At 69.3% G+C, this 16,603-nt stretch overlaps 1 protein-coding gene across 1 annotated transcript; it reads right to left on the bottom strand.

Annotated features, from left to right (window-relative positions):
* Nucleotides 1-3,468: 3,468 nt before the first annotated feature.
* On the bottom strand, nt 3,469-16,492 carry ACTL6B (actin like 6B). Its single transcript, XM_084616434.1, has 14 exons — nt 16,365-16,492; nt 14,267-14,343; nt 13,976-14,141; nt 12,403-12,503; nt 10,505-10,602; nt 10,050-10,144; nt 9,585-9,691; nt 9,304-9,393; nt 8,854-8,915; nt 8,536-8,650; nt 7,804-7,884; nt 7,462-7,557; nt 4,011-4,097; nt 3,469-3,631 (listed from the first exon to the last, which is right to left on the bottom strand). The coding sequence occupies exons 1-14, from the start codon at nt 16,387-16,389 to the stop codon at nt 3,551-3,553; spliced, it is 1,281 nt and encodes a 426-aa protein (XP_084472560.1). The 5' UTR covers nt 16,390-16,492; the 3' UTR covers nt 3,469-3,550.
* Between the last annotated feature and the right edge of the window lie 111 nt (nt 16,493-16,603).

Here is a 16,603-nt window from a genome sequence, read left to right as displayed (position 1 = left end):
CTCGGGCCGGGCCAGCGTCACCTCTGCGCCCGTATCCCAGTATCCATTGACCTTCCTCCCATCCACCTCCAGGGGAACAAGGCACTCTCTCCGGAGGGACAGCCCCGCGCCCACCCTGTAAACTGAGCACCCTGAGTCCAGAGCCTCCAGCCCTCTGGCGGAGCTGGCCTGGGGTACTCTTCCCTCCTGAGCAGGTGGTAAACTGGTAGGCCCCCTTTCCTGGGCCGTCTGCCCCTCGTCCAGCTGGGTCCCTACCCAGTTAACCCTGGGTAGGTTGGGTCTGCTCAGTCTGTCCCTGAGCCCGGGGCACTGGGACCGTACGTGGCCTCTCTGGCCACAGTGATAGCAGCTCAGGTCACGTTGGTCCCCTCGAGCGGGTCGGAGGGGCCCAACGCCAGGCGTTCCCCTTGGGAGGGGGTTCTCCCTATTTCCCCGCTGGGAGGCCCCCTGGTGACCCTCTCTCTGCATCGGGGGGGGCCTGTTCTTTTGGGACTCCTCCCGGCTACCCCCGACCGACTGTTCACAAACTCGTCGGCCAGCTGCCCTGCGTGCTGGGGGTTCTCGAGCTTTTTGTCCAGCAGCCACAGCCTCAGGTCGGAAGGGCACTGATCATACAGTTGCTCCAGTACGATTAGGTCCAGCAGGTCCTCTTTAGCTCGGGCCCCAGCTGTCCACTTGCGGGCATACCCCTGCATCCGGTTGGCCTGGTGTAGGTAGGTGACCTCAGGCGTTTTACGCTGACTCCGGAACCTTCTCCGGTACATCTCGGGGGTCAGCCCAAACTCACGGAGCAGGGCCTGTTTGAACAGTTCATAGTCCCCTGTCATCCGGCTGTACACCTCCACGGCTTTGGGGTCCAGTAAGGGGGTGAGGAACTGGAGCCTGTCTGCAGGGTCAACCCTGTGCATCTCGCAGGCATTCTCAAAGGCCGTCAGGAAGCTATCTATGTCCTCCCCCTCCTTCCGCTGGGCCAGGAAGCACTTATCAAAGCTCCTTGCAGTCTTGGGTCCCCCTCACGCACCGCAGCCGGGGCCCCACTGCTCCTCAGCCTGGCCAGCTCCTGTTCATGCTGTCTTTGTTTCTCCTTCTCCTGACGCTCCCTCTCCTTCTCCTGACGCTCCCTCTCCTTCTCCTGACGCTCCCTCTCCTTCTCCTGACGCTCATGTTGACGTTGTTTCTCCTCATGTTGACGTTGTTTTTCATGATCCTCCAGCTCCCTCATTTTCATCTCCCTCTCCCATTCCAGCCGCCTCCGCTCCAGGGATGGGGAGCTCCGCCGGGAGGATCCCCTGCTGGGTGCCGGGGTCAGGGTGCCCTCGGTATTCGCTGGGCTTCCCCCAACCCCTCCCCCGGACATAGGTAGGAAGGGTCTCGGGGTGTCCTCGGCAGCAGTCTGACCCCTCCCAGCCCGGTAAGGCCCCAGGGCCCACGCTGCGTCCCCCGGGCAGCTTCCCTCAGGGACAGGGATCGGGTCATCCAAGCGATCCCTCTCCTCCAACTGGGCAATCAGCTGTTCCTTGGTGGACCTCCCGATGCGCAGCCCCCTCTGCCTGCACAGCTCCACCAGGTCGCTCTTCAGGCGTTTAGCGTACATCTCCCTGCTGGCCACTCGCAGGCCGGGCAGCTTCCCACGGTTTCCAGGAAAAGCCCCTCGTGTGCCAGTCCTTCTTGAGGTCACGGACTCTTTGCCAGGGTCGAGCTGCAGACTCCTCCGCCCCTGGGACCGCTCGCTGCAATCCCCTGGGGGACCCTGTTACTGCAAAAGTCTTTCTCTCTGGTCACACATTCCCAGGGGTTAACCGCCCCCCGAAACCGTCTCTCTCTGGATCTTCAGCACGCCTGGTCCCCGTCAATTCCCCTTCCTTTTACTGCTCCCCAGTCACTTACTGCAGGAAGCGCCGTTCACGGGGTGCAGTAGATCCCACCGCTGCCACCAGTTGTCACGGAGTGTGGGGGAGTCCAGGCCCTGCCCCCCTCTTCCTGGGATCCACTGAGACTCTCAGCCAGCCAGTAAAACAGAAGGTTTATTGGACAACAGGAACAGTCCCAAACAGAGCTTGTGGGTACAACCAGGACCCCTCAATCACGTCCTTCTGGGGGAGCAGGGAGCTTAGACCCCAGCCCTGGGGTTCCCTGCGTTCTTCCACCCAGCCCCAAACTGAAACTAAACCCACCCAGCAGGTTCCCTGCTGCAGCCTCTGTTCACATTCCTGGGCGGAGGTGTCACCTCCCCCTCCCCCTCCTGGCTCAGGTGACAGGCTCTCAGGTCTCCCCTCCCCAGGGCACATTCCCAGGTCAACACTCCCCCCTCCCTGCTGAGTCACATCGTCACACTCTCCACAGCACTGGGAGGGGAGTGGGGGCTGGTGGGTTAGAGCAGGGGGGCTGGGAGCCAGGACTCCTGGGTTCTCTCCACAGCACTGGGAGTGGAGTGGGGGCTGGTGGGTTAGAACAGAGGGGCTGGGAGCCAGGACTCCTGGGTTCTCTCCACAGCACTGGGAGTGGAGTGGGGGCTGGTGGGTGAGAGCGGGGGGGCTGGGAGCCAGGACTCCTGGGTTCTCTCCACAGCACTGGGAGTGGAGTGGGGGCTGGTGGGTTAGAGCAGGGGGGCTGGGAGCCAGGACTCCTGGGTTCTCTCCACAGCACTGGGAGTGGAGTGGGGGCTGGTGGGTGAGAGCGGGGGGGCTGGGAGCCAGGACTCCTGGGTTCTCTCCACAGCACTGGGAGTGGAGTGGGGGCTGGTGGGTGAGAGCGGGGGGGCTGGGAGCCAGGACTCCTGGGTTCTCTCCACAGCACTGGGAGGGGATTGGGGTCTGGGAGCCCGGACGCTTGGGTTCCTTTCCCAGCATTATGAAGACACTGGACGGTTTTCTCCTTTTCGGACGTTTATTGCGGGCCGTTGTCTAGACGCCACGTTCGCACCCATGAAAATGAACCAAGCCAATTAACGAAGCACGTAACGAGCTCGCGATGGGCACCGGGGGGGAGGGGGGGACATGGCACAGCGAATGGGGGCCTGTGACTCGGGGAGGGGGGGAGCAGGGAAAGAATTGGGGGGGACTCTGTTCTCCCTCTGACCCACAGGGGGCGCCACCTGTCATGGGCCACCCCAGAGTCTGAACTCAAGCCCCTCTGCCACTAACAGCCCCCCCCCGCCCCACACCCACCCCATCCCTGTGCTTTCCTTTAGCCCCTGCATATAAGGGAGTTAGAAAAGGGGAGGGGGAGCCCGGACTCCTGGGTTCTTTCCCCGGCTCTGGGAGGGGAGCGGGGGCTGGTGGGTTAGAGCAGGGGGGCTGGGAGCCAGGACTCCTGGGTTCTTTCCCCGGCTCAGGGAGGGGAGCGGAGGGGGTAATGATGAAAAGACATGGGATTAGGACGAGGGGGGGGGCTTGGACCCTCCCCCAGCTTCCCCCAGCCAAAGGTCTTGTGACCATAATGGTGAGAGCTTGGGGACTGGAAGGAGAAGGGTGGGGTGGGGTGGGGAGGGGACCCTGGGGGCAGGTGCCCGCGGGAACCCCAGCCCCACCGCCAGGGGGCGCCGGCTGCATCAGGGGCATTTCCGCTCCACGCACTGCTTCCCGCCCTCCTCGTACTCCTGCTTGGAGATCCACATCTGCTGGAAGGTGCCCTGGGGAGAAGAGACCAGGATAGAACCCAGGCGTCCGGGCTCCCAGCCCCCACCCCCTGCTCTGACCCACCAGCCCCCGCTCCCCTCCCAGAGCCGGGGAGAGAACCCAGGCGTCCTGGCTCCCAGCCCCCACCCCCTGCTCTGACCCACCAGCCCCCGCTCCCCTCCCAGAGCCGGGGAGAGAACCCAGGCGTCCTGGCTCCCAGCCCCCACCCCCTGCTCTGACCCACCAGCCCCCACTCCCCTCCCGGAGCCGGGGAGAGAACCCAGGCGTCCGGGCTCCCAGCTCCCCTCCCCCGTTCTGACCCACCAGCCCCCCCTGCCCTCCCAGAGCTGGGGAGAGAACCCAGGCGTCCTGCCCCCCCGCGGGGTCACTCACTAGCGAGGCGAGGATGGACCCCCCGATCCAGGGGCTGAATCTCCGCTCCATGGTGCTGTTGCTGGCGATGAGTTTGAGGCGCATGCTCTGGGGGGACAGAGGGGGGCGGTGGGGAGCGGCCCCCGTGGGACCGGCCAGCAGGGGGCAGCGTTGTGCACACCCCTCCCCCCACAACCCCTCCACACACTCCCCACAGACCCCCAACAGCCCTTCCACACAGACACCCCACAGCCCCTCTACACCCCCGCACAGCCCCCCACAACCCCTCCACACACACACCCCCCACACCCCCACAGCCCCCCACAACCCCTCCACACAGACACCCCACAGCCCCTCTACACCCCCCCACAGCCCCCCACAACCCCTCCACACACACACCCCACAGCCCCTCTACACCCCCGCACAGCCCCCCACAACCCCTCCACACACACACCCCCCACACCCCCACAGCCCCCCACAACCCCTCCACACAGACACCCCACAGCCCCTCTACACCCCCGCACAGCCCCCCACAACCCCTCCACACAGACACCCCACAGCCCCTCTACACCCCCGCACAGCCCCCCACAACCCCTCCACACACACACACCCCACACCCCCACAGCCCCCCACAAACCCTCCACACAGACACCCCACAGCCCCTCTACACCCCCCCACAGCCCCCCACAACCCCTCCACACAGACACCCCACAGCCCCTCTACACCCCCGCACAGCCCCCCACAACCCCTCCACACACACACACCCCACACCCCCACAGCCCCCCACAACCCCTCCACACAGACACCCCACAGCCCCTCTACACCCCCCCACAGCCCCCCACAACCCCTCCACACACACACACCCCACACCCCCACAGCCCCCCACAACCCCTCCACACAGACACCCCACAGCCCCTCTACACCCCCCCACAGCCCCCCACAACCCCTCCACACAGACACCCCACAGCCCCTCTACACCCCCCCACAGCCCCCCACAACCCCTCCACACACCCCCCAACAGCCCCTCCGCACACACACCCCACACCCCCACAGCCCCCCACAACCCCTCCACACAGACACCCCACAGCCCCTCTACACCCCCGCACAGCCCCCCACAACCCCTCCACACACACACACCCCACACCCCCACAGCCCCCCACAACCCCTCCACACAGACACCCCACAGCCCCTCTACACCCCCGCACAGCCCCCCACAACCCCTCCACACAGACACCCCACAGCCCCTCTACACCCCCGCACAGCCCCCCACAACCCCTCCACACACACACCCCCCACACCCCCACAGCCCCCCACAACCCCTCCACACAGACACCCCACAGCCCCTCTACACCCCCGCACAGCCCCCCACAACCCCTCCACACACACACACCCCACACCCCCACAGCCCCCCACAACCCCTCCACACAGACACCCCACAGCCCCTCTACACCCCCCCCACAGCCCCCCACAACCCCTCCACACAGACACCCCACAGCCCCTCTACACCCCCGCACAGCCCCCCACAACCCCTCCACACACACACACCCCACACCCCCACAGCCCCCCACAACCCCTCCACACAGACACCCCACAGCCCCTCTACACCCCCCCACAGCCCCCCACAACCCCTCCACACAGACACCCCACAGCCCCTCTACACCCCCGCACAGCCCCCCACAACCCCTCCGCACACACACCCCCCACACCCCCACAGCCCCCCACAACCCCTCCACACAGACACCCCACAGCCCCTCTACACCCCCCCACAGCCCCCCACAACCCCTCCACACAGACACCCCACAGCCCCTCTACACCCCCGCACAGCCCCCCACAACCCCTCCACACACACACCCCCCACACCCCCACAGCCCCCCACAACCCCTCCACACAGACACCCCACAGCCCCTCTACACCCCCGCACAGCCCCCCACAACCCCTCCACACACACACCCCCCACACCCCCACAGCCCCCCACAACCCCTCCACACAGACACCCCACAGCCCCTCTACACCCCCCCACAGCCCCCCACAACCCCTCCACACAGACACCCCACAGCCCCTCTACACCCCCGCACAGCCCCCCACAACCCCTCCACACACACACCCCCCACACCCCCACAGCCCCCCACAACCCCTCCACACAGACACCCCACAGCCCCTCTACACCCCCCCCACAGCCTCCCACAACCCCTCCACACAGACACCCCACAGCCCCTCTACACCCCCCCCACAGCCCCCCACAACCCCTCCACACAGACACCCCACAGCCCCTCTACACCCCCCCACAGCCCCCCACAACCCCTCCACACACACACACCCCACACCCCCACAGCCCCCCACAACCCCTCCACACAGACACCCCACAGCCCCTCTACACCCCCGCACAGCCCCCCACAACCCCTCCACACACACACACCCCACACCCCCACAGCCCCCCACAACCCCTCCACACAGACACCCCACAGCCCCTCTACACCCCCGCACAGCCCCCCACAACCCCTCCACACAGACACCCCACAGCCCCTCTACACCCCCCCACAGCCCCCCACAACCCCTCCACACACCCCCCAACAGCCCCTCCGCACACACACCCCACACCCCCACAGCCCCCCACAACCCCTCCACACAGACACCCCACAGCCCCCCTGTGACGGAGCGGGACTGTTCTTAATGTTTCCTCTGAATCGTGGGGGGGTGCCTCAGTTTCCCCTAGGCAGTTCTTAAGTCTCTAGGGGGTGGGATAAGGGTGTAGGATCCTTGCAGAGCCCTAGAGGGCAGGTGTGGGCAGGGGTCTGGACACAGAGAAGGGCCGACACCCTGTTTCCTGGCCACTGATGGCCTGGGCCCTTCCCCCCTGCAAGGTGAGAGCTGAAGGGTTGGAGAACAAAGGGATCCGGTGCCCTCCTGGCCCGGGAAAGGGACAAAGCCCAGAGGAGGAGGGGCTGGGGGGAGTTTCAGTTTGGGGCTGGCTGGGACATGGAGTGAAGTGCAGACGGGGTTGTCTGGCTCACTGCCCCCTCCCAAAATGGACCCAGCTGAGGGGTCCTGTTCTCTGCACCTACAAGCTCTGTGTTAGACCATGTCCCTGTCGTCTAATAAACCTTCTGTGTTACCGGCTGGCTGAGAGTCCCGTCTGACTGCGGAGTTGGGGGGCAGGACCCTCTGGCTGCCCCAGGACCCGACCTGGGCGGACTGGCTGGGGGAAGCGCAGGGAGGGGCAGGGGGGCTGGAGGCTCCGGGGTCAGACCCAGGAAGGTGGAGCCGGAGGAGCTGTGTGTCCTGCAGACAGGCTGCCCCCCGAGAGGAGACTCCCCAGAGTCCTGCCTGGCTTCGCGGGGAGCAGGTCCAGAGCATCGCCCGGGGACCCCGGGACACCCCCACAACCCCTCCACACACACACAGACCACAACCCCAAGAATCCCCGTACACACACGCAGAGCGGAGGGAGCATTGCCCACGGGCACACACTCACGGGGGGCGTTTTCTGCGACAGCTCGCGGTTCAGCCGGTCGGTGAATCCCTGCAGCAGGGTGTTGCCCCCGGTCACAATGACGCTGCCGTAGAGACCCTGAGAATCACCGGGAGACGGTTAGTCCCGGGCCCCCCTCGTCCTTGGGCCCCCTTCGCCCCTGGGCCCCCCTCCCCCGGCGTCCCCCACCACGGGCCCATCTACCCCGGCGTCCTGCCTGCTGACCAGATCACCCTCCCCACAGGCCCAGCCAAGGGACTCCAGTTGCAGGGAGTCCCACAGGGCCCAAGGGCCCAGCCCCACACCCCACGGGGTGGGGGGAAGAGCGGGGGGGAGGGCACGCACCGGCCTGATGTCGATATCACACATGCCGATGCTGGTGGTCACCACGTGCCCGACGCCCAGCATGGTGTTACCAGAGAGACCCTGGAGAAGGGGACAGAATTGGGGGAGGGGCAAGCATTAATGGGGGGCCCTTCTGCCCTGCCCCCGGACTCCCCCTTCCCCAAATATCACACCACCATCTCCTCCCAACCCCCAGCCTCACCCTGGACAAAGTGGGGAAACTGAGGCAAGGAACGATTAAAAAAAGACAGGGGTTCTGGGAATGGGGGCTGGTGGGTTAGAGCAGGGGGGCTGGGAGCCAGGACTCCTGGGTTCTCTCCTCGGCTCTGGAAAGGGAGTGGGGGCTGGGGGGTCAGAGCAGGGGGGGCTGGGAGCCAGGACTCCTGGGTTCTCTCCCTGTCTCTGGCAGGGCAGTGGGCTGGTGGGTTAGAGCAGGGGGGGCTGGGAGCCAGGACTCCTGGGTTCTCTCCCCGGCTCCGGGAGGGGAGTGGGGGCTGGGGGGTCAGAGCGGGGGGGGCTGGGAGCCAGGACTCCTGGGTTCTCTCCCCGGCTCCGGGAGGGGAGTGGGGGCTGGGGGGTCAGAGCGGGGGGGGCTGGGACCAGGACTCCTGGGTTCTCTCCCCAGCTCTGGAAAGGGAGTGGGGGCTGGGGGGTCGGAATGGGGGAGCTGGGAGCCAGGACTCCTGGGTTCCCTCCCGGCTCTGGCTGGGGCGGGGCTGGGGGGTGACCCACCTTGACGTTGGAGGGGTCGAAGAGCCCCTCGGGGATGCGCAGCCGCTCAGCCCCATAGTCCGTGTTGTACCCGTTGGGCATCTCGTAGTGTACAGTGGGCATCTGGGCAGCCACCCTGCGGGAGGGGGGCAGAGGAGGGGCAGTGCCCCCCGCCACTTTCAGGGGGGAGGGGGCTTCCTCCCATGGCCCCACTCCAACAGACTCCCCCCACCCTGAGTGCCCAGCCCCCCTCCCTCTGGCAAAGCCCTGCCCCCCCTCCTCCCACCACCGTGCCAGCAGCTTCCCCCCCCAGTGCGCCCCCCACCCCCCAGCACTCACTGCTCGTCATATGGGGAGTCAGAGACCTGTAGCACTGAGGCCTGAAAATCCTGGATCACCTCCTGGCGGGGGGGAAGAGGATATGGGGGTCAGTGATTTGGGGAGAGAACCCAGGAGTCCTGGCTCCCAGCCCCCCATGCTCTGACCCACCGGTCCCCGCTCCCCTCCCAGAGCTGAGGAGAGAACCCAGGAGTCCTGGCTCCCAGCCCCCCCTGCTCTGACCCACCGGCCCCCGCTCCCCTCCCAGAGCCGGGGAGAGAACCCAGGCGTCCTGGCTCCCAGCCCCCCCTGCTCTGAGCCACCAGCCCCCACTCTCCTCCCAGAGCCAGGGAGAGAACCCAGGAGTCCTGGCTCCCAGCCCCCCTGCTCTGACCCACCACCCCACTCCCCTCCCAGAGCCGGGGAGAGAACCCAGGCGTCCGGCCCCCAGCCCCGCCCCCCCCAGCTCACATTGCAGGTGTAGTTGTGCCAGGACTTGGAGACCTGGGGCAGCTTCTCCTTCTTCTTCCAGTTGGGGGGGGCCCCCTCACGCACGGGGTCCTGGGGGGGCGGCAGAAAGATGGGGCAGGGGGGAGCCGTGAACCATTCCCCTCCCAGACCCCCTCCCTCCCCGCAATCCCCCCAGCCCCTCCCGCATCAACCCCCGCCTCCCCTCACCTCCCCCCCTCCTGCATTCCTGTTTTCCCCCCCAGCCCGCCACCCCCCCCACAAGGGACCCCCCCCCTCCGCACCTTGGCAGCGATCATGTAGGGGGGCACGATCTCAATGTTCATCTCCTGGAAGAGCTCCCGGCACTGCATGGAGATGAAATCCCCGGCCAGCGGCGACTTCACAATCCCTGGAACCCCCCCCCAGAGCCGGGAATGAACCCAGGAGTCCTGGCTCCCAGCCCCCCCTGCTCTAACCCACCCGCCCCCACTGCCCTACCAGAGCCAGGGAGAGAACCCAGGCGTCCTGGCTCCCAGCCCCCCCGACTCTAACCCACCAGCCCCCACTGCCCTACCAGAGCCAGGGAAAGAACCCAGGCGTCCTGGCTCCCAGCCCCCCCGACTCTAACCCACCAGCCCCCACTGCCCTACCAGAGCCAGGGAAAGAACCCAGGAGTCCTGGCTCCTAGGCCCCCCGACTCTAACCCACCAGCCCCCACTCCCCTCCCTGAGCCGGGCAGAGGACCCAGGCGTCCGGGCGGTGCCCACCTTGCTGCAGGATGTACCCGTCGTGCACGGGGATGGCCGTGGTGTGGGTGGCCCCGCTGTCCAGCACCAGCCCCGTGCTGCGCCCATTGGCAAAGCTGGCGGGGGGGGGTCAAGGGGGCAAGATGGTTCCTGGCTCTGTGGAACTCCCTGCCGCAGGAGCAGGGTGACCGCCTCGGAGCGGCTCTCTGTCCCCCTCCCCGCTGCCTGTGCCCTACACGGCCCGAGGTGCCCGCGGCCGGACCCCATGCCAGGATCCCCCCTTTTCCTCCCAGCCCCCCAAATCTTCCCTACAGCCCCCCAGTCCCTGCCCAGCTCCCCCCATCGCAGCCCCCGACATGTCCTCTCCAGCCTGCCAGCCCCATCCCAGCCCCCCAGATCCTTCCCAGCCCTCCCCCACATGTCCTTTCCACTTCTCCAGCCCCCCAGATCCCTGCCCCCGGCCCCCCCCAGGATACGCGGTGAGCACGGCGGTCTTGCAGAGGAAGAAGGCCGGGATGGCGTAATGCTCGAACATCAGCTCGGTCAGCTTCTCCCGCTTGGCCCGGGTGTTCCACTGCGGGGAGAGAGACCAGCGGTGGGGGCGCTGGGGGGCCAGGGCGGGATATCGGGGGGCAGGGGGGTGATGTGATGCCGGGGGGCGTGGGGTGGATCGGGGTGATGGTGTGCAGGGGGGGTGACGTGATGTCGGGTGGGCGTGGGGTGGATCAGGGTGATGTCGGGGTGCAGGGGGGTGGATGGGGGGGTGATGTTGGGGGTGTGGGGGATGACGTGATGTCGGGGTGCAAGGGAGTGGATCGGGGTGATGTCAGGGTGCAGGGGGGTGACATGATGTCCGGGGGCATGGGGTGGATGAGGGTGATGTCGGGGTGCAGGGGGGTGGATTGGGGTGATGTTGGGGTGCCGGGGGGTGATGTGATGTCAGGGGGTGCAGGGTGGATCGGGATGATGTCGGGGTGCGGGCAGTGACGTGATGTCGGGGTGCAAGGGAGTGGATCGGGGTGATGTCAGGGTGCAGGGGGTGACATGATGTCAGGGTGCAGGGGGATGGATCAGGGTGATGGGGTGCAGGGGGTGATGTGATGTCGGGGGCATGGGGTGGATCAGAGGTGATGGGGTGCAGGGGGTGACCTGATGGGGGACACGGGGTGGATCAGAGGTGATGTCGGGGTGCAGGGGGTGGATGGGGGGGTGATGTTGGGGGTGTGGGGGGTGACGTGATGTCGGGGTGCAAGGGAGTGGATCGGGGTGATGTCAGGGTGCAGGGGGTGACATGATGTCAGGGTGCAGGGGGATGGATCAGGGTGATGGGGTGCAGGGGGTGATGTGATGTCGGGGGCATGGGGTGGATCAGAGGTGATGGGGTGCAGGGGGTGACCTGATGGGGGACACGGGGTGGATCAGAGGTGATGTCGGGGTGCAGGGGGGTGGATGGGGGGGTGATGTTGGGGGTGTGGGGGGTGACGTGATGTCGGGGTGCAAGGGAGTGGATCGGGGTGATGTCAGGGTGCAGGGGGTGACATGATGTCAGGGTGCAGGGGGATGGATCAGGGTGATGGGGTGCAGGGGGTGATGTGATGTCGGGGGCATGGGGTGGATCGGGGTGATGTCAGGGTGCAGGGGGATGGATCAGGGTGATGGGGTGCAGGGGGTGATGTGATGTTGGGGGCATGGGGTGGATCAGAGGTGATGGGGTGCAGGGGGTGACCTGATGGGGGACACGGCGTGGATCAGAGGTGATGTCGGGGTGCAGGGGGGTGGATGGGGGGGTGATGTTGGGGGTGTGGGGGGTGACGTGATGTCGGGGTGCAAGGGAGTGGATCGGGGTGATGTCAGGGTGCAGGGGGTGACATGATGTCAGGGTGCAGGGGGATGGATCAGGGTGATGGGGTGCAGGGGGTGACGTAATGTCGGGGGCATGGGGTGGATCAGGGGGATGTCAGGGTACAGGGGGGTGACATGATGTTGGGGCATACGGGGTGGATCAGAGGTGATGGGGTGCAGGGGGTGACCTGATGGGGGACACGGGGTGGATCAGAGGTGATGTTGGGGTGCACGGGGTGACGTGAGGGGGCACAGGGGGTGGATCAGGGCTGATGTCCGGGTGCAGGGGGATGTCGGGGTGCAGGGGGCGGATCGGGGGGGATGTGACGACACAGGGGGGTGATGTGATGTCAGAGGCATGGGGTGCACCAGAGGTGATGTTGGGGTGCAGGGGGTGACGTGATGGTGCACAGGGGGTGGATCAGGGCTGATGTCCGGGTGCAGGAGGATGTCGGGGCTCAGGGGGCGGATCGGGGGGATGTGACAGCACGGGGGGGGTGACGTGATATTGGGGGGCGTGTGGGGGACCTACCGGTGCCTCGGACATGAGCACGGGGTGCAGGCCGGGCTCCGACTTGACGTGTTTGCCATAGGTGTGGTCCAGGATGGCCTGGAAACAATCCCAGTCCTCGACTGGGGGGACAGCAGCGTTGGGGGGGGGCGAGGGTACAACACGGGGAGGGGGAGGGAGAGATACGGGGGTGGGGCTCGGTTAAGGTGGCACCAACCTGCTTCCCTCCAGCTCCCCTGCACCACGTGGGGCCACCCGTGGGGGTGGGGAAGCCACTGGGGGGGGTGCCCATGGCAGGGGGTCCAGAAGCCATGGAGGGGCATGGCGGGGGGCAGGGTGGGGTCCTGTGGTGGGGGATCCTGTGGCAGGGAGGTAGCAGGGACCCGTGACGGGGGGGCCGTGGCACGGGGGTAGCGGGGGCCCGTGACGGGGGGGCTGTGGCACGGGGGTAGTGGGGGGTCATGACGGGGGGGGCCGTGGCACGGGGGTAGCGGGGGCCTGTGGCAGAGGAGTAGTGGGGGCCCGTGGCGGGGAGTAGTGGGGGGTCGGGACGGGGGGCCCGTGGCGGGGGGGCAGCAGGGGCCCATGGCAGGGTGGGCCGTGGCAGCGGGGGTCGTGACGGGGTAGGCCGTGGCGGAGGGGCAGTGGGGGCCCGTGGCGGGGGGGCCCGTGGCACAGGGGTAGCAGGGGGTCATGACGGGAAGGGCCGTGGCACGGGGGTAGCGGGGGCCCATGGCAGGGTGGGCCGTGGCAGCGGGGGTCGTGACGGGGTAGGCCGTGGCGGAGGGGCAGTGGGGGCCCGTGGCGGGGGGGCCCGTGGCACAGGGGTAGCAGGGGGTCATGACGGGAAGGGCCGTGGCACGGGGGTAGCGGGGGCCCATGGCAGGGTGGGCCGTGGCAGCGGGGGTCGTGACGGGGTAGGCCGTGGCACGGGGGTAGCGGGGGATCATGACAGGGGGGCCGTGGCACGGGGGTAGTGGGGGGTCATGACGGGGGGGGCCATGGCACGGGGGTAGCGGGGGGTCATGACGGGGGGCCGTGGCACAGGGGTAGCGGGGGCCTGTGGCAGGGGAGTAGCGGGGGCCCGTGGCGGGGAGTAGTGGGGGGTCGGGGCGGGGGGCCCGTGGCAGGGGGGCAGCAGGGGCCCATGGCAGGGTGGGCCGTGGCAGCGGGGGTCGTGACGGGGTAGGCCGTGGCACGGGGGTAGCGGGGGATCATGACAGGGGGGCCGTGGCACGGGGGTAGTGGGGGGTCATGACGGGGGGGGCCGTGGTGGGGAGTAGCGGGGGCCCGTGGCACGGGGGTAGCGGGGGGTCATGACGGGGGGCTGTGGCGGAGGGGCAGCGGGGGCCCGTGGCGGGGGGGGCCGTGGCACGGGGGGTCATGACGGGGGGCCGTGGCACAGGGGTAGCGGGGGCCCGTGGCGGGGGGTAGTGGGGGGTCGGGGCGGGGGGCCCGTGGCGGGGGGGCAGCAGGGGCCCATGGCAGGGTGGGCCGTGGCAGCGGGGGTCGTGACGGGGTAGGCCGTGGCGGAGGGGCAGCGGGGGCCCGGGGCGGGGGGCCCGGGGCGGGGCCCCGGGGGCCAGACCCTCACTCATGCCGTTCTTCAGGGGCGACAGGACCTCGGTGTTCTCCCGCGGGACGTGCAGCGAGTTGGTGTCGATGTAATAAACCTTCCCCGGCTTCTTCTCCTTCTCCCCGTCCAGATCCAGCGCCGCGTCCTCGGGGGCCAGCAGCCCCACCGTGGTGGGGAAATCCGCCTGCAACGGGGGCGGGGGGTGAGCCAGGGGGCCTGTCCCCTCTGGGGGGCCCCGGCTCCCACCCGGCCCCGGGGCAGGTTGAGGGGGCTTCCAGGGACCCCCACGTGGGGGGCCTCCGGACGTACCTTGGGGCAGTCTTCTCCGGCGTAGCCAGCTCGGACTGAGAACGAGCCGATGTCAAAGACGAGCGCCCCCACCTCATCTGGGACAGAGAGAGAGAAACACTCGGCACCCGCCACCGATGCGCCCAGCTCTGGGGCGGGGCGGCCGGTGACCCAGGGACCCCTCGCCCGGCGCCGAGATGCGCCCAGCTCTGGGGGACCCCTCGCCCGGCGCCGAGATGCGGCCACCTCTGGGGCGGGGCGGCCGGTGACCCAGGGACCCCTCGCCCGGCGCCGAGATGCGCCCAGCTCTGGGGGACCCCTCGCCCGGCGCCGAGATGCGGCCACCTCTGGGGCGGGGCGGCGGGTGACCCGGGGACCCCTCGCTCAGCACCGAGATGCGCCCACCTCTGGGGCGGGGCGGCGGGTGACCCGGGGACCCCTCGCTCAGCACCGAGATGCGCCCACCTCTGGGGCGGGGCGGCGGGTGACCCAGGGACCCCTCGTCCGGCGCCGAGATGCGGCCACCTCTGGGGCGGGGCGGCCGGTGACACAGGGACCCCTCGCCCGGCGCCGAGATGCGCCCAGCTCTGGGGGACCCCTCGCCCGGCGCCGAGATGCGGCCACCTCTGGGGCGGGGGGGCGGGTGACCCGGGGACCCCTCGCTCAGCGCCGAGATGCGCCCACCTCTGGGGCGGGGCGGCGGGTGACCCGGGGACCCCTCGTCCGGCGCCGAGATGCGGCCACCTCTGGGGCGGGGCGGCGGGTGACCCGGGGACCCCTCGCCCGGCACAGAGACGCAGACACCTCTGGGGCGGGGCGGCGGGCGACACGGGGACCCCTCGCCCGGCGCCGAGATGCGGCCACCTCTGGGGCGGGGCGGCCGGTGACCCAGGGACCCCTCGCCCGGCGCCGAGATGCGCCCAGCTCTGGGGGACCCCTCGCCCGGCGCCGAGATGCGCCCACCTCTGGGGCGGGGCGGCGGGTGACCCGGGGACCCCTCGTCCGGCGCCGAGATGCGGCCACCTCTGGGGCGGGGCGGCGGGTGACCCGGGGACCCCTCGCCCGGCACAGAGACGCAGACACCTCTGGGGCGGGGCGGCGGGTGACCCGGGGACCCCTCGCCCGGCGCCGAGATGCGCCCAGCTCTGGGGGACCCCTCGCCCGGCGCCGAGATGCGGCCACCTCTGGGGCGGGGCGGCGGGTGACCCGGGGACCCCTCGCCCGGCGCCGAGATGCGGACACCTCTGGGGCGGGGCGGCGGGTGACCCGGGGACCCCTCGCCCGGCGCCGAGATGCGGACACCTCTGGGGCGGGGCGGTGGGCGACCCGGGGACCCCTCGCCCGGCTCAGAGACGCGGACACCTCTGGGGCGGGGCGGCGGGCGACCCGGGGACCCCTCGCCCGGCGCCGAGATGCGGCCACCTCTGGGGCGGGGCGGCGGGCGACCCGGGGACCCCTCGTCCGGCGCCGAGATGCGGCCACCTCTGGGGCGCGGCGGCGGGTGACCCGGGGACCCCTCGCCCGGCGCCGAGATGCGGCCACCTCTGGGGCGGGGCGGCGGGTGACCCGGGGACCCCTCGCCCGGCGCCGAGATGCGGACACCTCTGGGGCGGGGCGGCGGGTGACCCGGGGACCCCTCGCCCGGCGCCGAGATGCGGACACCTCTGGGGCGGGGCGGTGGGCGACCCGGGGACCCCTCGCCCGGCTCAGAGACGCGGACACCTCTGGGGCGGGGCGGCGGGCGACCCGGGGACCCCTCGCCCGGCGCCGAGATGCGGCCACCTCTGGGGCGGGGCGGCGGGCGACCCGGGGACCCCTCGTCCGGCGCCGAGATGCGGCCACCTCTGGGGCGCGGCGGCGGGTGACCCGGGGACCCCTCGCCCGGCGCCGAGATGCGGCCACCTCTGGGGCGGGGCGGCGGGTGACCCGGGGACCCCTCGCCCGGCGCCGAGATGCGGCCACCTCTGGGGCGGGGCGGCTGCAAGTGTTCGATGACCCAGATCCAGCTGACCCCCCCCAACCCCTCCCCCTGCAGCACGGCGCCCCCTGGGGGCTGCATGCTGCTGCTGTGATTTATGCCTGGAAATAAAGGGGGGGGACATTAAAGGGGGCCCCTTACCTCCTCCATAGACCCCCCCACTCATCCTGCCTCCGCTGCGCCCCCTGCCCCGTGCGGCTCCTGCGGGGGGAGGGTCCCGGGTGCCGGGGCGGAGGGGGTGTGGGGGGGAGGGGCGATTCAGCACCCAGGCGGCGGGACAGCGACCGTGGATGGGGGGGGCCCGATCTGTAGAGAGGGGGTGAGGGGGAGCTTTCGTCCCCGCCAATCAGAGGCCTCACCCCCCTCCCCAAGCAGCCCCT

The sequence above is a fragment of the Lepidochelys olivacea genome (genome assembly GCF_965140295.1).
Source record: "Lepidochelys olivacea isolate rLepOli2 genome assembly, chromosome: 28".
Taxonomy (NCBI): Eukaryota; Metazoa; Chordata; order Testudines; family Cheloniidae; genus Lepidochelys; species Lepidochelys olivacea.
The sequence above is the reverse complement of the archived record's forward strand: the minus strand, read 5'-3'. Positions and strand labels throughout refer to the sequence as shown.